General features: G+C 43.9%; 1 protein-coding gene across 12 annotated transcripts in view; it reads left to right on the top strand.

Moving 5' to 3' along the window:
- Col4a4 (collagen type IV alpha 4 chain) overlaps positions 1–19,933 on the top strand; it is a 151,208-nt gene that overhangs the window by 117,250 nt on the left and 14,025 nt on the right. For 9 of the 12 annotated variants that reach the window (XM_046439819.2, XM_058577486.1, XM_046439820.2 and 6 more), the window contains 5 exons: positions 333–458; positions 8,668–8,784; positions 11,250–11,438; positions 12,704–12,990; positions 13,406–18,130. In XM_046439819.2, the coding sequence (XP_046295775.1) occupies positions 333–458; positions 8,668–8,784; positions 11,250–11,438; positions 12,704–12,990; positions 13,406–13,669 (983 nt within the window). In that variant the 3' untranslated portion in view covers positions 13,670–18,130. Of the gene's footprint in view, positions 1–332; positions 459–8,667; positions 8,785–11,249; positions 11,439–12,703; positions 12,991–13,405; positions 18,131–19,933 lie in introns of those variants that run through there. The other 3 variants (XR_006850819.2, XR_006850818.2, XM_046439821.2) reach the window with 1 other exon arrangement.

Below are 19,933 nucleotides of genomic sequence, written 5' to 3'. Positions count from 1 at the left end.
TTTTTTTTTTAAATGGCCCAAAGATTAGAAATCCTATAAAGATCATCAAATTATCATTGTCTCAGCCAACTGTGCTCCTGCTTCCTCTGATGTCCCATTCACCAGTTATAACAAATCAGTAACTTATGCCACAAACTCTTTTCTGGAAGTTTTCTGTGAGTCCCTGCAGTGAACAAGACAAGCTCCTGCCTTCATAGAATGGGCATTAGACTGTTGGAGGTTCTTGTTGACATTTTAGGATAGTGTCAGAAACCTCTCCTTAGCTGGAGAGTGCAGAAGGATCTTGTTCATCAACATTGAACCCGTCACACAGGGGGTGATTCCAATTCCAGGTGAACCAGGGCCACCTGCAGATGTGGATGCCTGTCCCCGGATCCCAGGGCTTCCTGGAGTGCCAGGCACAAGAGGACCAGAAGGAGCTGTGGGGCTCCCAGGACAGAGAGGCCCCCCAGGACTAGGTATGAGCCTTACTCTATTTGTTATTTGCATAACATATTGCTGAAATGAAAGTTTAGGTGTTTTATTGTATAGCTTTGTGTATGGAGCCTAAACCACTAGTAAAAGTGAAAATTTCCTCATTTATTTCCACATAGATCTAAAGATTTAATCATGCACTACTAGATCCACATACCTCTGAGAAGTGTTTTATGTTGAGCTCCTACTTAAATCCTTTACAGTTGGCTAGCTCTGGATGCAGAGTTTGGAAACCCCTTGGCATGACAGCATCCTAAATGCCTAGGGGGTGTCCTATCAATTACCTTGAATAGCTATTGATTTGGTTTTAAGTGAAAAGCAATTGAGTTGGACTTTGGTGGAGCAGAAACGGAGCCTTCAAGAAGGGAGAGAAGACGTTTCTCTTAGAAGAAGGCTAGGTTGAAGGAGGGTTGCTCTGACTTTGTGCAATGACTGCATTATTCACTCAACCTAACTGTACCTGGTGTGACCACTGTCAAGGCAGCAGGATCATTATGGGTATTTAAACTGAACGATTCTGTGAACAGCATTCTCCAAGTGGTTTATTTTCTTCTCACATATCCCCTCCATGATGAGTAATTTACAAAGAGATCAGGCAGTCTGAGGCTGGGCATCTAGAAGTCACTGCTTTCTTGAGGCCAGTTGGCAGTGCCCATGAGTCCAGAAAACCTGTGTGCAGATTATTAGAAGGTCAGTCCCTCTCTTGTTTCCCCTCTACCCAGCTGTGATTTGGGTTCTTCTTGGTTCACGGACAAAGGAATTAGAAGTAGAACTGAGTTTTATACCACCAGTTTTTCTTGTGATTCCTAAGCATCCAGGAAGTGCCCCCTCAACAGGAGTCTGTGTGGTTCTCAGGTGGAAGCAAAACATCTCTGGAGCCTTCCTCAAAATAACAGAGGTTTTTGTTGTTGGTATTTGCTGCATTGTTTCTGCACAATCTCAGTGTCAGTTGTAGTGACTTTCCTTAATAGCCTGGGAACACTGGAATTGGGTTAGTGCTTACTTAAGATCTTTTTCTCTGTCACTCAAACCAGGGTAAAGCTCTGTACCCATCGGTGTAACTCACACACTCTCATTTTAAAACCCAAACATATATGTCATGCATATGTTTGCAATATCTAGGGTTCCCCCCCAACAACTTTTTTAAAAGTACTTCTCACAAGTGGAAGATGTGACCTGCAGTGAGGTCCAGCAAATTCAATTCAGCAAATACTTCCAGATTCCCTCTACACTTTGTAAACTACAGTGCTATTGTGGGCAATTCAAAGATAAATAGGATGATTTCTTCCTCCAGGGTCTCCCAGCCTTATGGCAGAAATAGCCAGTGGAACATACGTAACTCAATGGCAGATTGTAATTTGTGTTTTAATGGAGTTGCAGGCCAATGGCACAGAAGAAGAGGGCACAGAGAGGTTAAATCCATGTGGGGGATTGCAGGACTGCTAAAACCCAGCAAAAGCTGGCATTGGAGCAGAGACATAAGTAAAGACTGGGCTTTGAGGAGCCAGAATCATCCAGCAAGAAGGAGTTAGGAGCACAGTGGGGTAGGTTGGTCTATTAACCTGGGAACTAGGAATCAATCAACTATATTCTTGATGCTCTGAGTATGGGAATAGTAGCAACTCAACCCCACTCCAAGAACTGCTGTAGCAGAATCTTCCTTTGAACAAGATCCCCAGGATATTTGCATACAAGCTCAAGTTTGAGAAACCCTAGCTTTATTATATAAATGCTGTCTTTAAAAGATTCAGCTAAGAATAACGCCTTCCATAGCGACTCAGTCTTAGTTGTAGGTCCATGTTGCCTGAAGGAGCTTAAAAAGGGACTGGTGCCCAGCCTCACTGGAGACCAATAAATATGGAAGAAGGTGGAGCCTGATTGTTAGTGCTTTTAAACTTTCCACATCTGACTGTGGCTGGCAGCTGGGTTGAGACCACTTCCTTGCCTCAACATCAAAATTGAGACCAGATGGATGGTTGGATTCACCCATCATGGCAGATTTGGAAAACAATCAAAAATAGTAATTGAGAAAAACAAATATCAAATGGGTAAGTTCTGTATGCTATCACCTGATAGTGATCCTGGGCATATGCAAATTCTCTCTCCAAAAACTGTGAGCTTCCAAAGGAGGCTCTGCTTGCTATGTGGGCCCAGGTGTGATCACCTGCATTCTCTAATTCCTCCTGATGTAGGTTAGAAGGGCTCATCTGCAGGAGGCCATCCCTGGCTTCTTATGTCCTCTCTTTATTGGTGTCCCTGACCCTGCTGGCTGGCAGTAGGGACATCCCAAGGCCAACCCTCTGCCACAGAATGTAATTACTACTAAAACAAAACAAAAATATTGCCTAGTTCTTCCAGGCGAAGCATCACCCTCTCTCCAGGGTCTCGCTGTGTGAACTGCATTCCTCTATGGCCCAGTCCCCCTGGGGCTCTTTTTATCCTACTGTGCGCCTGCTCTGAAGCCATTACTGTCTTTTGGGCCCCTCTTCTTTTATACAGCTTCTGGATTCCTGTTTATGAAGGAGCCCTCTTCACCCTCAATATTTTCCGGTTCCCCTCTCCCATCTGGTCTCTCCTTGCTATCATCCTATCCAGTTACTAAGGAGACAAGTCTATCAGGAGTGTCTAAAGTGGCCCGACCCTGAGTGATGTGGGTCACCTGCAGCATCTGTTGCTTGCTTTCCATGCTTTTCTGAAGGTGACAATTTTGCAGGTGTGTGTGGCGGTGGGGGTATACCACCCTTTTGGCTGGTTGTGTAGAAATAGCTGCCACTAGAAGAAACACCTCCCCACTCCATGACATTGCTGGTTTCTTCCTGTTTTACTTCAAACCTTCTCTTTCCCTAAGCCCGTTTCATTACCAGGTGCTAGAGCTTGGACTTGCAGAGAAAAACCAAACTTTTGGTTCGATCTTGCCTACGTTAAGCAGGCGACATCCATGCTGAGTATAACTTGGCATCTGATAGGGATCCTCCACCCAGAAGGTCTAATGCTTTCTCCTCACAGATGCCTTTGATCTGCAATGTTTCCTCCCAGCCCTTTCCAGAACAGCACCGTGGCTGCATGCTGAAATCATCTTGTCAGGGGCTCTGAGAATATCTGAGCTCAGTGTAGGGGTCCTTCCCAAAGAACTGATGTTCTCTTTGAAGCTAGTGGAAAGGGATAAGGCAGCTCATACCTGGGGAGATGAGGTTCCCTTCCCCCGGTAGGCTCTGCTTCCCTGGGTAGGATGACATCTTTTTTTTTCCCTTAACCTCATGCAGAATGCAGCCCAGGTGAGCTGGGATGTGGTAAAGAAAAGTGCTTGCTTAGTATGTGTGAGGCCCTGAGTTCCATCCCTAGTACCACCAGGGGAATAAATAAATGCAGTCTAGGCACCATGGGGGCACTCAAATTTGTTTCTAATCCAAGGTGCTCCAAAGACGTGATGTCAGCACATCAAATATCAGAATGTCCTCACTAAATGCAATTCAACCACCTTGTGCAGGGCGGGGAGAACAGCTGGGGTCAGAAGGTAGAGGGAAGCCTCAGACAGGTTCCTGTATTAGAATGCAAGCAGTGAGGGGCACCCATTCCAGATGGTTCTAGGAGGTAGTGGGCTTATGTGAGGAAGGGAAGCAAGACATCTGCATCACCTGACACCTCAGTCCCCTGCTCTGAACTCTCCAGAGCCTCCCTATTCCCTCCAGGGACAAATCCAATATTTGCCTATTACAAATGCCCCCAGCTGCCCTCTTTAGGTCCTGAAGGTGCCATGACCCACTTTCCTCTAGGCCTTTGCACATGCTGTTTCTTCTGCCCAAGTGCCCTTCATCTGGACCATGCTATTCACTTCTCAACCTCAAGGTCACCTTCCTTATGAGCTTTTCCTGTCTGAATCCAAGGCTCAAGGCTAGAGCCCTTCTCTCTGTGTCCTCTACTTACAATCCTTAGTGTCACATTCGTGTCAGCAGAGGTATATGTATTTGCTTGTTTGTTCTGTCCATCCTCCTAGGCCAGGGGTTAAAACCATTTCCTGTAAAGATCAGACAGTAGGTTTCATAGGCTTTGGAGCCAGACACCTGATGTGGTGACCTCTCAGTTTGGCTGCTGTGACATACAAGCACGTGTGAATGAATGAACATATGTCCAGTATCACCGTAGCACACTCCTGGCAGTGGGACCCATGGCATGTGATTTGCTGACCACTGCTTTAAAGACCACAATAACTTTAAGGCAGGCTTTTTCTTACTCATTGTTGCTACCCTTCACAGCCCTGGGTCATAGGAAGTGTTAGATGAATATTTGGGGAATGAATACAGGACCCTCGGGCATAACCTACAAGGTAGAGCATCGTTTCTGAGCCAAGGGTTTCTCAAGTGTTGGCATTTGGAGCCAGATAATCCATTATCCTGTGCATTATAGGTTTCTGAGCAGCATCCGGGTTTCTAAACCCCTAAATATCAGAATCAGACCCCTTGGCCATGGGTCAACCAAAAGGTAAACCAAAAATGTCTCCAGATGTTGCCAATCGCCCCCTAGTGGGCAAGGGCAGAACCACCTGATGTTGAGAACTGTAGAGAGAGGTATGTATGGTAGGGGACAGGAGATGGTAGCATTAGCCAAGGGGATAGTTATTTGGTAAAAGGAGGAAAGAAATCCTTATTGTACACGTTTTTATAAAAAAGAAACTAAACATTTTAAAAGGTACTATTTATTGCCTGTATATCTTTCCGGTCTCATTTCTGCACGTTTTTAAAAAGAGATTATTCTATGCATATTCTTTTGCACACTGCTCTTTTTAATGTGCCATTACTTCTATGTCATTACATATTTTCCTACAATATTATCTGTAGTGGCTGCAGAATATTGCATTATTTCATTGTGCCATAATTTATTTAACTACCACATTCATGAATTATTTATTGATTGCTTTAGTGCCAGCTGCTCTGCAAGAAACAAATTAATCCAACAAGGCCCTGCCCTTTGGAGCAACAGGCTAGCAGAAAATGAAGGGATTCACTGAATTAGCATAGCTGTGTGGAGTGTTAAGAAAGGGTAATGTGGGAATCCGTAACAGTGGAACTTAACCTGGAGCCAGGGACGGAGGGTCACAAGGGATATTTAAGGCTTTGGTTCTCAAGCTTGATGGAGCATCTGAATCCCCCAAGAGCTTGTGAAAACACACATTGCCAGGCCCCACCCTGGACTCCTGGCTTGTTAGAGGGCTCTGAGATTCCTTATTCATAACAAGTTCCCAGGTGGTACTGCTGCTGCTACAGGGACCAACTTAAAGGAACTGCTTTAATTGAAGTATTTCCATTTTTCACCATAATAAACAACTGGTAATGAATCTCTTTCTGGGTAATGAATAAGCAACCCATTATCACCCATAAGCAGCCCTGATTGTAAAGGAGAACAAACTAACGATTAGGAAGGAAGATTCTGGGTCTGGACTACATGTGCTGTGCCACATAAGCTCTCGGTGATGCAGTTTCTGCATCTGTTAAAAGGGCTGGTGGTGTGAATTATATGAGTAAATATCAGAGAAAGCACTTAGAACTGACCGGATAAACAGAACATCTTCTTGCTAATTTTAGTGTCAATGTTGTCTCCTTAAGATAAATTCCGGGTAGAATTTCTGGCTTAAAGATTAGGCAGAAATATGAAAAAGATAATAATAACAACAACAACAAAAAGAAGAGGCAGAGATACAGGATTTTCAGAATATACTACCACTTTTATGACTAGAAAGAGTTTAGCTTTAAATTTTAATTTATAATTGGGAACAGTCATTCTCAAAATGTGGTCCCTGGAAAGAGCAACGAGTGGGAACTTGGAAATGTAGATTCCTAGGCCCCACCCACCCCAGCCCTGCTGAGGCAAAGTGGGAGGACCACTGTTTGAGAACTTCTTTGGGCTTCTGTTCACAGAACCAGCAGTACCTGTGCCATTAGGATGTTTCTCAGATGGGGTGGCAGGGGAAGGTCAGAGGCCAGGGACTGGACTACAGGTAATTGCAATTAGGGCCTGGTCTGGGGCAAAAGAGGCTCATGGATGGGCCTTTCAGAGACAGGACAGAGAAGGAAACTCTGTGGGAATATCTGATTTCTGCTGGCTTGCCAAAACCAAATCAACCCTCCCTAAGCCTCCATGCATCCTTTGCTTGACAGGGATGGTGATTTAAGGCACAGGATTTGGGTCTCTGTCTTTTCTTAATTCATCAATTTGATGGGCTGAGGCCCAAGTCAATGGGCTAAACTGGTTTCTTAAATGGGGGGGGGGATCTCAGTGAACTGCAGAGATTGATTGGCATCCTCAGCTTTGTCATCCTCACATCATTATGGGAGAGCAGAGGAAGGAGGCAAGATGCAAAGCCACTGACGAGAGCCCCCTTGGACTTAAAGGTTAGTTTTAAGGTATGTTGGTTTTCTCAGGCCACCATTACAAAATGCCACAGGAGGAGCTGAAACAACAGAGAATTTTACCACAGCCCCGGCTGCTGCAAGTCCAACTTCAAGGTGTTGGTGGGTTTGGTTTCTGCTGATGCCTCTCTCCTTGGCTTGCAGATGGTGGTCTTCCATGTCCTCACATGGCCTTTGCTCTGTGCATTTCAGGTACATACATCCCCAGTGTCCCTTTGTATGTCCAAGTTTCCTCTTCTTGGAAAGACACAAGTCAGATTGGATTATGCCCCACCTGAACAGCCTGATTTTAACTTAATCAATTCTTCAAAGGCCCTGTTCCTTAGTCATTTATTCTAAGACACTGGGAGTTAGGTCTTCAACATATCAATTTAAGAGGAGAGCAACACAAATCCGTCCCTAATAAGCTAATTTGTGGAACAGAGAGAAAACAAACAAAATAACAACAACAACAAACAAGAAGTAGAGACTAGAAACCTGGAGAGGGCTTGTAATTCAGGCAGCTAGAGCAGTAACTTTCCCAAAGACAATGACCATGTCTGCCACTCTGACCAAACGGAGATTTGGCCAATTAATTGATGTCTGGACAAAAGAAGTAACCAGGCACTTAACCCCTCCAGGAGCATGGTTGTTGCAATGGTCTCCAAGTTTTCATCCTCTGAGAATGTCCCTAGATTCTGAGGGGGCTAGGGTTGCAGCAACCTTTACACTTGGCCTCCTGGAGCTAGGTTTTCTGCTCACCATACCTGATGGACTCCATGGCCTGAGCCTTCTCCCTACTTGTTGCAAGCCAGCCATGGGCTGTGTGTGGTAGCTATGAACATTTGAGCACATGATGGGACCGGACAGATATTGCTGGACTGTGCGACGTATGTGCCCTTTTCACTTGCTCTGTCTTTGATCCCACAGGGCACCTGAGATGGGTGTGGCCTTCCAAGATGTCAGTCAATCTGCTGGCCACAGGACATCACCAAGCAACCCCCTGAAACCTAATCCCTTGCCTTATTTGGGTTGAACTTTCTCGAATGTCTTTTTCCCTCAATAAATAGGTTGGCTTCAAGCATTCTCTCTCTCTCTCTCCAACGGATCCCTAAGGTCGAGAGCCATCCCTTATTCCTGCAAGCAAAAGGTCTTTTCTGTGTGTTGCATGCTTCTTTCGCCGTTTTCTTAGTTATTGATGCAGCCAGCTTTTGTGAACCCAGCTCAGATCACCAGCCTGACTAGCTGGTGATACCTATTGGCATAAGAGTATACCTTGTTCTACGACTGCTGGGAAGAGTGATTTGGATAATCCACATGAAGGGATTAGCCTGATACCTCGCCCATTGTAAACACTCAATTGAAAAGCTGTTTAAAAAAATTGCTGGCTCCAAATTTAACTTAACCCCCCACTAAATCCTATTAAATTTCACTCATTCCTTCATTGAGGCTTTAAAAATATTCATTCCAAAGGATAATATGTAATTATAAAAGCCATACATGTTTAAGTTTTTTTCTAAAGGAAAAATACAATAATATTGAAGGAAAATGGGAAAAGCTCTTTCTCAATGGCTCCTAGTCTCCTGCTCTGAGTCAGGCCCAGCCCTTTACAGGCTCATCCACTTAATGAAGAGACTCCTTTGTCCCAGCTGCAAAGTGGAGATGGTATAATTGTAGCTTCATAGCCAAGAAGAACAGATGAACTGGCGCAGCGCAGTCAAGAAGGAAGCCCTGGGCTGGCACCTGCGTGCATGTGGCAATGGCCCCAGGAGCCCTGCTATTTTTACCACTGTCTTGAATTTGTCCACAGGGTGCAAAGGAGAACCTGGACTGGATGGCAGGAGGGGCAATGATGGTGTCCCTGGGCCTCCTGGACCTCCTGGACACAAAGGTGATGCTGGAGAGGCTGGTTGCCCTGGAGCCCCAGGTAAGGGTTTCTGTTTCTCCTCTTTTCTCTGATGCTGGGGACCTAAGATGCTCTGTCCTCTCAAGCAGCTTTGCAAACAGGATGTTCTTAGAAGTATTTGCCTTAGAAACCAGCTTAGCAGGTACCAGGGAGACATGAGAAGGGGGTGGCTGCGTCTCCCATATTCAAATGGATGCAAAACCATCCAACAGATCTAGTTCATAAATCCTGTCAGCACTCTCCCAGACTGCTCCGCGTCATCATGAATGGCTCGGCTATTGCAGCTGTTCAGTTTTCAAGGTCCTGAAGGGCCCATCAGCCTGCTTTACTATGGGATTGCCCTTGAAAGACTGCTGAGGATCTTGGGCACAGTGTGTTTCCAACCTGCATCACTGGCCGTATGGCTTGGCCTGTGGTTTTTTGAGTTTACTTCTTATCCATGTGTGTATGTATATAGGTAGGTAGGTGGGTAGGTACTGGGAATGGAACCAAGGGGCATTTTACCTCTGAGCTACATCTCCGGTCTTATTTTTTGAGACAGAGTCTTGCTAAGTTGCCCAGGCTGGCCTCAAACTTGTAATTCTCCTCTCCTAGCCTCCCAAGTTGGTGGGATTATAGGCTGACACCCTGGCACCTGGAACTTGATCTTATTGAAATAGCTACTGATACATATATATAGAATACAGGGCTCTTAAGGAAAAAACTGGGGGAGTAGGTAAGAGGGGAGATATGACTCTTCAGAATATAAATCTGAACTATAATGCAGGGGATGGGGGTGTAGCTCAGGGGTAGAGCACTTGCCTAGCATATGTAAGACCCTGGGTTCCATCCTCAGCACATCAGAAGGAAAAAAATAGAGAGAGAGAAAAAAAAAAAAAACAGGTAGCATTTCAAGCATGAGGACCCAAAGACTTAAGACACAATCTTATCTTTGGAGAGCATCTGTCAAGGGAAGTCCACACCTGGTTGGTAATGAGCAGTAATGAGCCAGGAGGGCTGGGTGGACAGCGCCTGCAGCAGAGTGGAGCTTGGTTCTAGAAGATGCGGCTTTTTTTTTCTATACAGATGCACATCCAACACACTTTTCTTTCAAGTACGAAATTTTGAATTGTGAAATCTTTACAGGTCAAACAAAACACATGAGCAGACCTGATTCAGTCCACAAGCAGCCACTTGGTAATATCTGGTTTACAGTGTAGATGGGGAGAGCCTGTCAGTCTTGCAGGAACAAGTTGATTAAAGCAAAACCAAAACACCTTTCATTTCAAAGTCTAACTTCACCTTAGTTCTTGGCAATTAGAAAGAGCCAGTTGGCCTGGTCACAGGTCAGCCCCTTTGGAGTGTCAGAGGGGACAGACTTTGCTTCCTTTTTATAGAGTGCTTATTTCCCATCTGCCAACAAGAATTCTAAAACTAGCCCTTCCTTCCACCTCACTCCCTTATAAAAGAAGAGAACTTTGCAAGTTCAAGACCAGCCTGGGGGAAAAAAAAAAGGTGTGGGGGTTAGCTCAGTGGTATGGCAGGCACTCTGTGGCTCAACCCACAGGAGAGAGAGAGAGAGAGAGAGAGAGAGAGAGAGAGAGAGAGAGAGAGAGAGAGAGAGGGATGTGTGTGGATCCCAAGCCCCCTCCTCAGAATGGAACCTATACTATAATGTTTTGGTGTTTTGGAGCCAGAGTGGCCTGGCACTTGTATGAAGACCAACTTTGAGGAGGCCTGCCCCCAGCCAGGTCTGAGAAGGCAGGGAGACCACACTTAAATGTTCTTCTTCTTTTCTTGCCAGCACTTACTACTTCCTAAGGTGCTTTACAACTTCCCATTTTGTTATGCTTATTGTCATTTCTTTTCCTCAAGTGGCATTAAGCTCAGGGAGGGCAGGGATTGCCCTGTTTTCTCTTTTTATGCGAATGTGGCTCAAGCACCTAGAAGTTGCTGGTACCAAATACAATCATCCCTGAGGATTCACGAGCTGCAGTTGGTTCCAGGACTCACTGCAGATGCCAACATCCAAGGCTGCTTTCCTCGGGCATACTATTTGTATATGACCTATGCACATCCTCTTGTATACTTTAAATCACTTCTAAACTTCTTTTAATATCTTTTACCATGTAGGCGCTATGTAAGTAGCTGTTATTCTTTGCTGTTTAGGGAATAAGGACAGGGGAAAAAGTCTGCATGTTAAGTACAGATGCAATTTTTTGTTTGGAGTATTTTCAATCTATCGTTGGCAGAACCCATGACTGTGGCACCTGCAGATGCAGAAAGAAGATGGCACTTGCTGGAGGAGTCATGTTTGTGCCTATTGTGGCACTTGCTGGAGGAGTTGTGTTTGTGTATATGCATTTATGTGAGGGGGATACTCCTGGAAGTGGCCTGTGTCCTGCTTCCTTCCCTCTTCTGAGTGCTCAGTACAGCACTGGAATAGAGGTTCTTGGAAATGTTTGTTGAACAGAACCCCCTAAGCTTTCTTTTCTTTCCTGATCCAGGCCCTCCTGGTTCCCCTGGTGATCCTGGGCCCAGAGGAGTTGGCCCTGGATACCTCAGTGGCTTCCTCCTAGTACTCCACAGTCAGACAGCTCAAGAACCCTCCTGCCCTGTGGGCATGCCCCAGCTCTGGACCGGGTATAGTCTGTTATACCTGGAAGGCCAAGAGAAAGCTCACAATCAAGACCTTGGTAAGGATATATCACAAGATTCCCTTGCCATTGGAGAATCATACCTCAGGGTTAATATTATAGATTCATCAATGTTCATCTTTTATGAGATTATTATTACTTCAAAAACTACTATGCTATTTGCCAACTATCTTTTGAGGTATCAAAGAAACTTATTCTGTTTATAGTTATTATTATCTGGCCACCTATTATTCGTTACAAAAAATAAGATAAAATAAACAATTTTTCCACAGTAAGGTAAATATAACTCTGTCATAAAAGGCAGTTTTTACTCCCAAATGTGACCTATTTAATCAGGACCTGGGGAGTTCCTGGATTTCGTACATGTACAATGGCACATGGCCACGCCTGGTGGTTATACCTCACAGCACCTGCCAGCACCACTCCCTGCTCGACTCCAATTTATTGTTAAACTGCAGGACTTGCAGGCAAGGGTTTAGGTATTGGGTTCTGACAAACACTGTCTTTCCAAGATAGCAGTGGTTGAGGGGCAGTGGGAATTGATGCACCAAGGGGACTGTGACCCCAATGTTAGAAAGAGAGTTACAGGCACAAGCCTAGGGTGACAGCTGCTCACACATCCATCTGCCTTTCTCCTTGGGTTCAGCTGTGACCTTTCCCATCACAGTTCCCTTGAGCACCCGACAGGAGGAAGAAGGAACATTTGACGTCTTTAATCTGCTGCCTTCTCTTCTCCTCCCCATCTGCCACCAGTCTTGCTTCTGCCCTGGTCTGGCCAGATCACCCATCCCACAGCCCCTTGCCCTCTGGCCTTCAGACCCCCCTGAGATGAGCAGACACCCAGACTCTCTCTCTCCCACCCATGGTTGGCCTTCTTCACTGCTGTACCTTCTTCTTCCAATAGTCTCCTCCATCTCCAACCCTGACTCATATATATATATATATATATTTCAAGTCCCAGCTTCAAATAATTCCTCCAGTTGTCACTCCCAGAGCCCCAGGTACCCCTCCTTCATAGGGTTGTCAGGCTGAATTTTCATTGTCTGCCTGCCTGTCTGCTCCGCCTGGGCCCTGAGCTTCACTTAGACAGACAGATGATCCCACGCACCTCCAGCACCTGCCCATTGCTGGGCTCACGGGGGAGGGAAGAGCAGAGGAGGGTTGGCCCACGCGGTCTCACCACCATGGAGCAGGCTGTGGCATGGGCCTCCACAGACCAGAGCAGGTGTCTGCGCATGCCCTGTGTGGAAAGGTCCCCTCGCAAGCACAGGGGGCTCACACTGGTGTCTCTCCTTTGCTCGGAGGTCTGGCGGGGTCTTGCCTTCCGATGTTTAGCACCCTGCCCTTTGCCTACTGCAACATCCACCAAGTGTGCCACTACGCCCGGAGGAACGACAAGTCCTACTGGCTAGCCAGCGCAGCGCCCCTCCCCATGATGCCCCTCGCAGAGGAGGACATCCGCCCGTACATCAGCCGCTGTGCCGTGTGCGAGGCCCCCGCACAGGCGGTGGCGGTGCACAGCCAGGATCAGACCATCCCCCCGTGTCCACGGGCCTGGAGGAGCCTCTGGATCGGGTACTCCTTCCTGATGGTGAGTGCCCTGCCCTGGGGTCTTGTCACACCTGCTGTGTTCTAGCACCTTCTCTGGCCCTTTCTGTCTGGGTTGGACAGTAATTTTGCTCATTCTGTGCAGACAGCAGTAGGACATGAGGTCATGAACGCCATTACAAACCACAGTAGGTCGAGATACAGGGCCACTATTATTTTTTTATTGTCATTTTTTTTTATCAGTTTGGTAGAATTTAGAAAATGGATTTGCTTTAGCTATTGGCAAAATTGGCTCCGCTGTGTGCTTCCTACTACTTCCCAGCGGGTTGTACTTTGTTCTTTATGGAATGATTTACAGAAAAATGTTAACAGCGGGCCCAGACCTGGGCATGGCCCCGAAGTGGGTATGGGCTGTGGGCGTGTATCTGAGCCTTAATTCTCTCTTGTTGCCTGCGTAGCACACAGGAGCTGGGGACCAAGGAGGAGGGCAGGCCCTCATGTCGCCTGGCAGCTGCCTGGAAGATTTCAGAGCGGCACCGTTCCTTGAATGCCAGGGCCGGCAGGGAACTTGCCACTTTTTCGCAAATGAGTACAGCTTCTGGCTGACGTCGGTGCAACCAGACATGCAGTTTTCCTCCGCCCCCTCACCAGACACCTTGAAAGAAGGCCAGGCCCAGCGCCAGAAAATCAGCAGGTGCCAGGTCTGTGTGAAGTATAGCTAGAGAAGGCGGAACTCATCAGCGTGTGCCAAGAGACACTTCGGAGGGAGCTCAGGCTTCCCAGGCTGTGCTAAGAGATTCACTGGTGCTATTCTGGACCCCACTTCATTTTCAGCTGTTCCCTGTCTCAAGGTGGTCATTCCCAGAGTCCTCCAGGTCCTCCTCCCTCCTTCCTTACAGATTAAGCAAAGGTTACATGGTGGATTTGTTTTTACCCACTAATCTAGATGAAGCCCACATATTCTTACTTTGTTGGGGATGGTGGAGTATAGGCTTTATTTGAAAATATGCTAATCCCCTAAAAGGTGAGTGGATGGTAAAAGCAAGATTACAAATTATGCTACTGAAAATTTCATTCATTGGTTAACAGCATCTCAAACAAATGAAGTCAGTTACTCTATAATATAGTGGCTTTTGGATGGATTTTACAGGAAAAAAATATAGGGCAACAAATGAAACCAGAAAGTAGAGATTTTCAACATTTCAAAAATGATTTCCTCTGTAATCTATTTTTTCCACGCACTTTAAATAATCATAAAACCATGACCCAAAGAGATTAAAAAAAAAAAAAAAAAGAAAGAAAGAAAGAAAAAGAAAAAAAAATAATCCACAGTGCCAGCATTAACAGTTCATTTCAAAGCAGAATGAATCACTGTGCCAGGAAGGCCCACAGTCTCTGTATTCTAGAGCTGCGACATTAGCATAAACACATCACAGATGACTATAAAAACATTATGTTCTCTTCTGCATTTTTCAGAGAATGGAAATGCCTACTTTGGCAACCCTTTTGAAAAGTAGCAATTATGGAAAAAAATATATTCAATAAGGGATTAGGAGCCTAAAAGCTATTAATGAATATTAAAGTAGTGATTCACAAAAATTGACTCTCCATTGCAGTGAGCTCCCAAACAGACCGATTTTCCCCAGTCGGGGTCCTCAGTGCTAATGGGACTGAAGCCACATGGGGCTTACTCAGGCGGGCACAGGGTTTCTACAAAGCATCTCTCTCCCGCCCCAGGAAAACCTGCAGAGCTTCCTAACAGCTCACAATGGACACTTTCTCTCCACATACATAATGGCAGCTCACTTGGGGACATGACAGGGCTATCATTATGCACTTGGGAGTAAATTAAGGGCCGACTTAATTAAGCTTAGGTAAGAAAATTCATTTAAGGGTCACCCCCCCCAGGAAGGTATGGACAGTCTTTAAAAGAAACAAAGATGATCTACAACTTGAATTTTATATTCCTGTGATTGGTGTTTACAGGAACATCCCAGTTTGCCAATTTTAAAAACATACCTTTTATGAGTATTGTACCAAGGCAGTCATTTGACATTTGGCATCAGTAATTTTTATAAAAGTTTAGAAGCTATGTCACTTTCAAATAGGAAAAGGTCTGTTTTCTATTTTACCAGGAATCTGGTGGTCTAATCCTGCAAAACAGAAGATTTGTTAGAAGAGATTTTCAGAAAACTGATCTTCCTCACGTAAAGAAAATGTCGTTTAGGAGAAAACTGAAGGAACTTTTCATGAAAGTAACATCCATATTAGTGCTTACTTTCAGTGTGCTTAAAAATAATTGAGAGAAAACTCAATTAAAATTTTGTTTATAACAAATGTTTCCTTGCCAAACTTTGGTTAGTAATGAGTTCTTCTCTGTAGAATAGATTTTAAATGTGTTTTCTATGGGCTGCCTGTGGGAGGGCAATCTATTTTAAGGGTACATTCTGCTAAAAAGATAAATGTATATTTTAAGATGAAATTTTTTATTGATGTAGCAAAACATTCCTAGTTAATTTGCCCCCCTTTTAACCATGCTATGCATGTTAAATATGTCTGGGTAGCTCAAATTTAAGCCTAGAGGTAAGGATGAAAAATGGAACATCAGAATTGTATCTTGTTTGCTAAATTATTTTAAATCCTTTAACTCTGGTATTAGAGTATTATCTTAGCAAACTTTAAAACATGTAAAACAAACAAACAATACAACAAACACTAGGCTGCATTAAGTGGACTTTCCTCCACAGTGTGTCTGGGACAGTGAGTATAAGGTAGTTCAGAATACTGACATCACAGGAGTCCTCTCTAAATATAGCCCAAATGCTGCCCTCCTGGCTTTGAAGAAGTATTTTAAATGGTCAAATTGGCAGAATAGGAAAAAGAACTTATTTATTTTAAGCCATTATTTTTTTCACCTCGTTATATATCAATGTGCTTTTTAAATTACCCTTTCTCTTGAAGGCCATGAATTTGTTCTAATCCATCACCGGTAATGATCCTTATCAAAATCTCTCTCCCCCTAACTGGTTGGACTGTACCTTGATTGCCTAGTGGGAAGTGCTCTGAGGCTCAAGCTGGAGGACTAGGATGCTTCTCTCTGGATCCTTATTCTGGGAAGGACACCAGGTGGTCCCCCATGCTGCATGTGGTGGGTTCCTTCTGCTCTCCAACTCCCCAGGCTGCATCTGAGTCATCTTCCTCTGGATTGCTGCCTCCTCTCCAGCATCTTTGTACCTAACGAGACTCTCCCAACTACCCTCTTGCAGTAGACATCTTCCGACCAGTTCCTCCAGTTTCAAATCTCAGTTGTCATCTAAGTTCCATCCAAACTTGGTTTTGTTATCTTTTGGCTTAAAACCCTTCAATGACTGCATTGCCCAAGTCCAAATGACTTCACAATGGGTGAGAGGTCCAGCATGAACTGTCCATGGCTTACACCTGGGACTATCTCTTGCCACCATGAATTGTACACCGTTCTGCAAACTCTTGCAGTACCTCTGTGCCTTTGGTTCCTTCTCTTACACCAGCCATATCTTCCCTCTGGTCTACTGACTTGGCAGATGCCTACATATCTTTCAAGACTAAATTAGGGGCATGCATGTGAATTCCCTCAAGGAGATTTGGACTCTCTTCAGCTGCCACCAATACAATTAGTGGGGCTGGCCTCTCTTTCTGTTTCCCCAGTACTTCTTTAAGGTCTCAGCACATGTCCTTCAATCCCTAACTAAAATCTAAGCCTCTGGAGGGCAGGGACCACACTTCATTTGTCCAGTGCTAGCAGAACTTAGCATATTGTTGCCAACACTTTTATTCAATGATAATTCTACAAGCCTCATTAGGCATTAGATGTTCAGGTCTGCATATAAGGTCCTCAGTGGTAAAATGGTAAATAAGCCATTTCTTAACTTCAAAATATCAGAATGTTCAACATTCTGCACACCCACAATCTCCTATTACAACTCCTGCAGAAAGGCAATTAAGCTTTAGTCATCACTTTTCCCCTCAAAAATAATTTTTTAATATAAAATGAAATTTCAGAAATGATGAGATTTGAAAGACTTGGCTTAGAGAAGACCCTTCATTGTACTGTGCCATGACAGTTCATACTGTAACCACTATTCCCTCTTGATTTAAGAGCTTCCTAGCAAAAGTATGCCTCTACAAAATGTGTGTGTATGTAATGGTGCTTAGAAAAATAGCCAGTGGAATGGTCCATGAAACTTAAGATTTTTATCAAAGATTTTATTTGGAGCCTATTGTAGATTAGCAAACCATCTGTGTTCCAGGAAATTATATTATTAATTATATTAGATTTGTGTTTTATCAGCTCACTGCAATAATTTGACAATTGTAACTTTTACTTGGTTCAGCTGCAAGAATGGTGGGAAAATGACTTTAGAGTTGATTGTACGCAGATCTTGATCCAGCTCCATCTCTATCCAGCTGGTTCACCTGGGCCAGTTCCACAACTCCCTCAACCTCATTTCCCTCATTTATCTAATAGGATGATAGGACATAATACCTACTCTTGTGTTGAAAGTTAAAGTTAGATTATCTCTCTCACAAATAGCTATCATCATGCATTGATTATGGCCACATCTTTTATTTAATTATTCAATGTGAAAAATATTCCTTGGGTGTTTGTTTTTTAAACACACAATAGAGAGCTATGATTCTCAAAAGGCATATAAATTACTGATTAGAATTATTATACCTGGTCAATTCTTAATGTTTTGGGGAATGCTATTTTATTTATATCCTCAAAATTACTGTACCAAACACACACACACAATCATAATTTCCTGCAGGGACATTACTGGTAAGTTCTGTGGGGAACAAACAATTGATGTTAAAGATCAGTACTGTGTAATTGTCACTGTTATTATCTGCCAGGAAACTCTGCATAATGCATTTTAAACCACCAAGGCTGGCTGCCACATTTGTGTGAAATGCTTGAATTTTATGGTGCTTAAATATTTAAAGATTTATGGAAAAAATGTGAAACATGGCCAATAAATTGCATTCCTCTCTCTAACCTAGAGTTGTAAAGCTACAAGTAACTTGAACAAGTAACTTCTGCAAGATGCCTGGCTTGCTGTTGACACTTAAGTCTTTGCTGTATTACCACTTATATATAATATGGTTCCTTATACATAAAGTTCTGTAGTGGCTTCCCTAAATAATTGTGTTTCATTTGAATTAATTTTCTTTCAAGCCAAAGTGGGTTTACTTTGTTTAACCTACTTCATAATGGGTCCCACCCTTTGAAATGGCATAGTGGGGAAAATAAGGAATGTTCCTTGGTGGATGTAAATTGAAAAGGGAAGATCAGAGGCTTGAAAGGATGGGATTCTGAGGCTCTGTGAAGCACAGTTCTGCACCCAGTGAAGGAGACAAAAAAACGAAAACAGGCCTGAGGGCAGAAAGGCTGCATCTATACCCATTGAGTTGCCTGAACAGTGTGTGGCTCAGACATTTCTGGGCCTCAGTTGTCTCATTAATTGAGCAAGAATGAAACCACCTGCTTCACAAGGTTATTCTGCAGGATTAAAGGTATGTGAGTCAGCTATATAAATATGAAATGTAACCTGTAGCCCTGAGTTGCTGGAATTGAGGATAAGTGGAATACAGGAGATCAATAAGTTTCTTGGACTTAGTCTTTTAAATACAAGGGAACTTCAATGATATTTGGTTAAAACTCTTACCTGATGGGAAAATAAGGATATTTAACATTTATTGTACACCTACTATGTAACAGAAACCATATAAACCCTACCATATGTGCTCCCTCAACGCCACAAACATCCTACTTTACCTCCAAGGAGACTGTTTTAGAATAAATAACCTGCTCAAGGTCATAGAGTAAGTACCTAGAACTTGAACCCACTCTGCCTGTTGCTATAGACAGTGCTCTCTCTCATGACACCATTACCTCTTAGGAACTTTCTCTACTTGTGGATAGGTTAGAAAATAATGATCCTAGTTGGTAGGGAGGCCAGAGAGCAAGCTTTGCTGTGCACAAATGGGGTGGGGGTCAAAAGCTTGGGTGGAGCCCTGTTATCCAGGCTAACGACTCCCACTTTTATCTTTGGCAACCAACAGACAATAAAAGGCATCTGAGATGATGAGTGGCATTGCGAAAGAGTGGTTTTTGGAAGCCTAGATGGGTAGCCTGGTGGAGAATGAGTGAAGCACTGAGCAGAGTAATGACTTGAAAGATTTTAAGGTCCTCCTGAGAGTCTATGGTTTGAAAATGAAATATTAGGGGCCCCAAAAATTTAAATAGAAAGAAAATTAGGAAATGACTGTAGTGATCCACAGGAAGGGAAAGGAAGAAATGATAAGTTTTTTTAAATGAGTAATTGAATATTTTAGCTATTGAATAATCAATATCTGGAGAGAAACTAAAACTGGGAACAAGGATGCAAGGTCTTCCCCCACCCCAACCCCACCTTATGGTCCTGTGTGTGGAGGGGTCACCTCATTCCCTTAGCTTACTCCCCAGGCAGCAGAACATGTGCCAAATACGTAGACTGGCCCTAGTGCTACCAAAAGTAGTTAATTCCTTCTCAGCTTGAGCTTCACCAGCAGGCATTTATAAAGACGGAGGAGAGTTGAACATTACTGTGCACAACTGTGGAATCTCAGGCAATGAATTTCAACTCATGAACAGGAAGTGATTCTAACTACTTCCTCTTGAGAACCAAGGAAAGAGTCTATATTAAAAAGTCTAAGTTTATTTACCACAACAAACTGTGGGAACTGGGTGTGTAAAAAGTGATTAGGAAACTATGATTAAAGAAAGAAACCAAATTAAAGAATCAGCTCTTAATATTCACTCCCTATTAAAGATACTTTGTTTAAGGCATTGCCTTTATCTGTCTTTTCTAACCCAGTTCCAGTTTGTTAGCATAACTTTGGGGATTCCTTACTGTAGAGGAAAAAACAATGATACCCCCTCCCCCAAATCGACACCGAAGACAGTA

The sequence above is a fragment of the Marmota monax genome, unplaced genomic scaffold, assembly GCF_021218885.2.
Source record: "Marmota monax isolate L192 unplaced genomic scaffold, Marmota_monax_Labrador192_F-V1.1 WCK01_AAM20220418_F8-fsc00041, whole genome shotgun sequence".
Classification (NCBI taxonomy): Eukaryota; Metazoa; Chordata; class Mammalia; order Rodentia; family Sciuridae; genus Marmota; species Marmota monax.
This window is presented reverse-complemented; position numbering and strand designations above follow the sequence as displayed.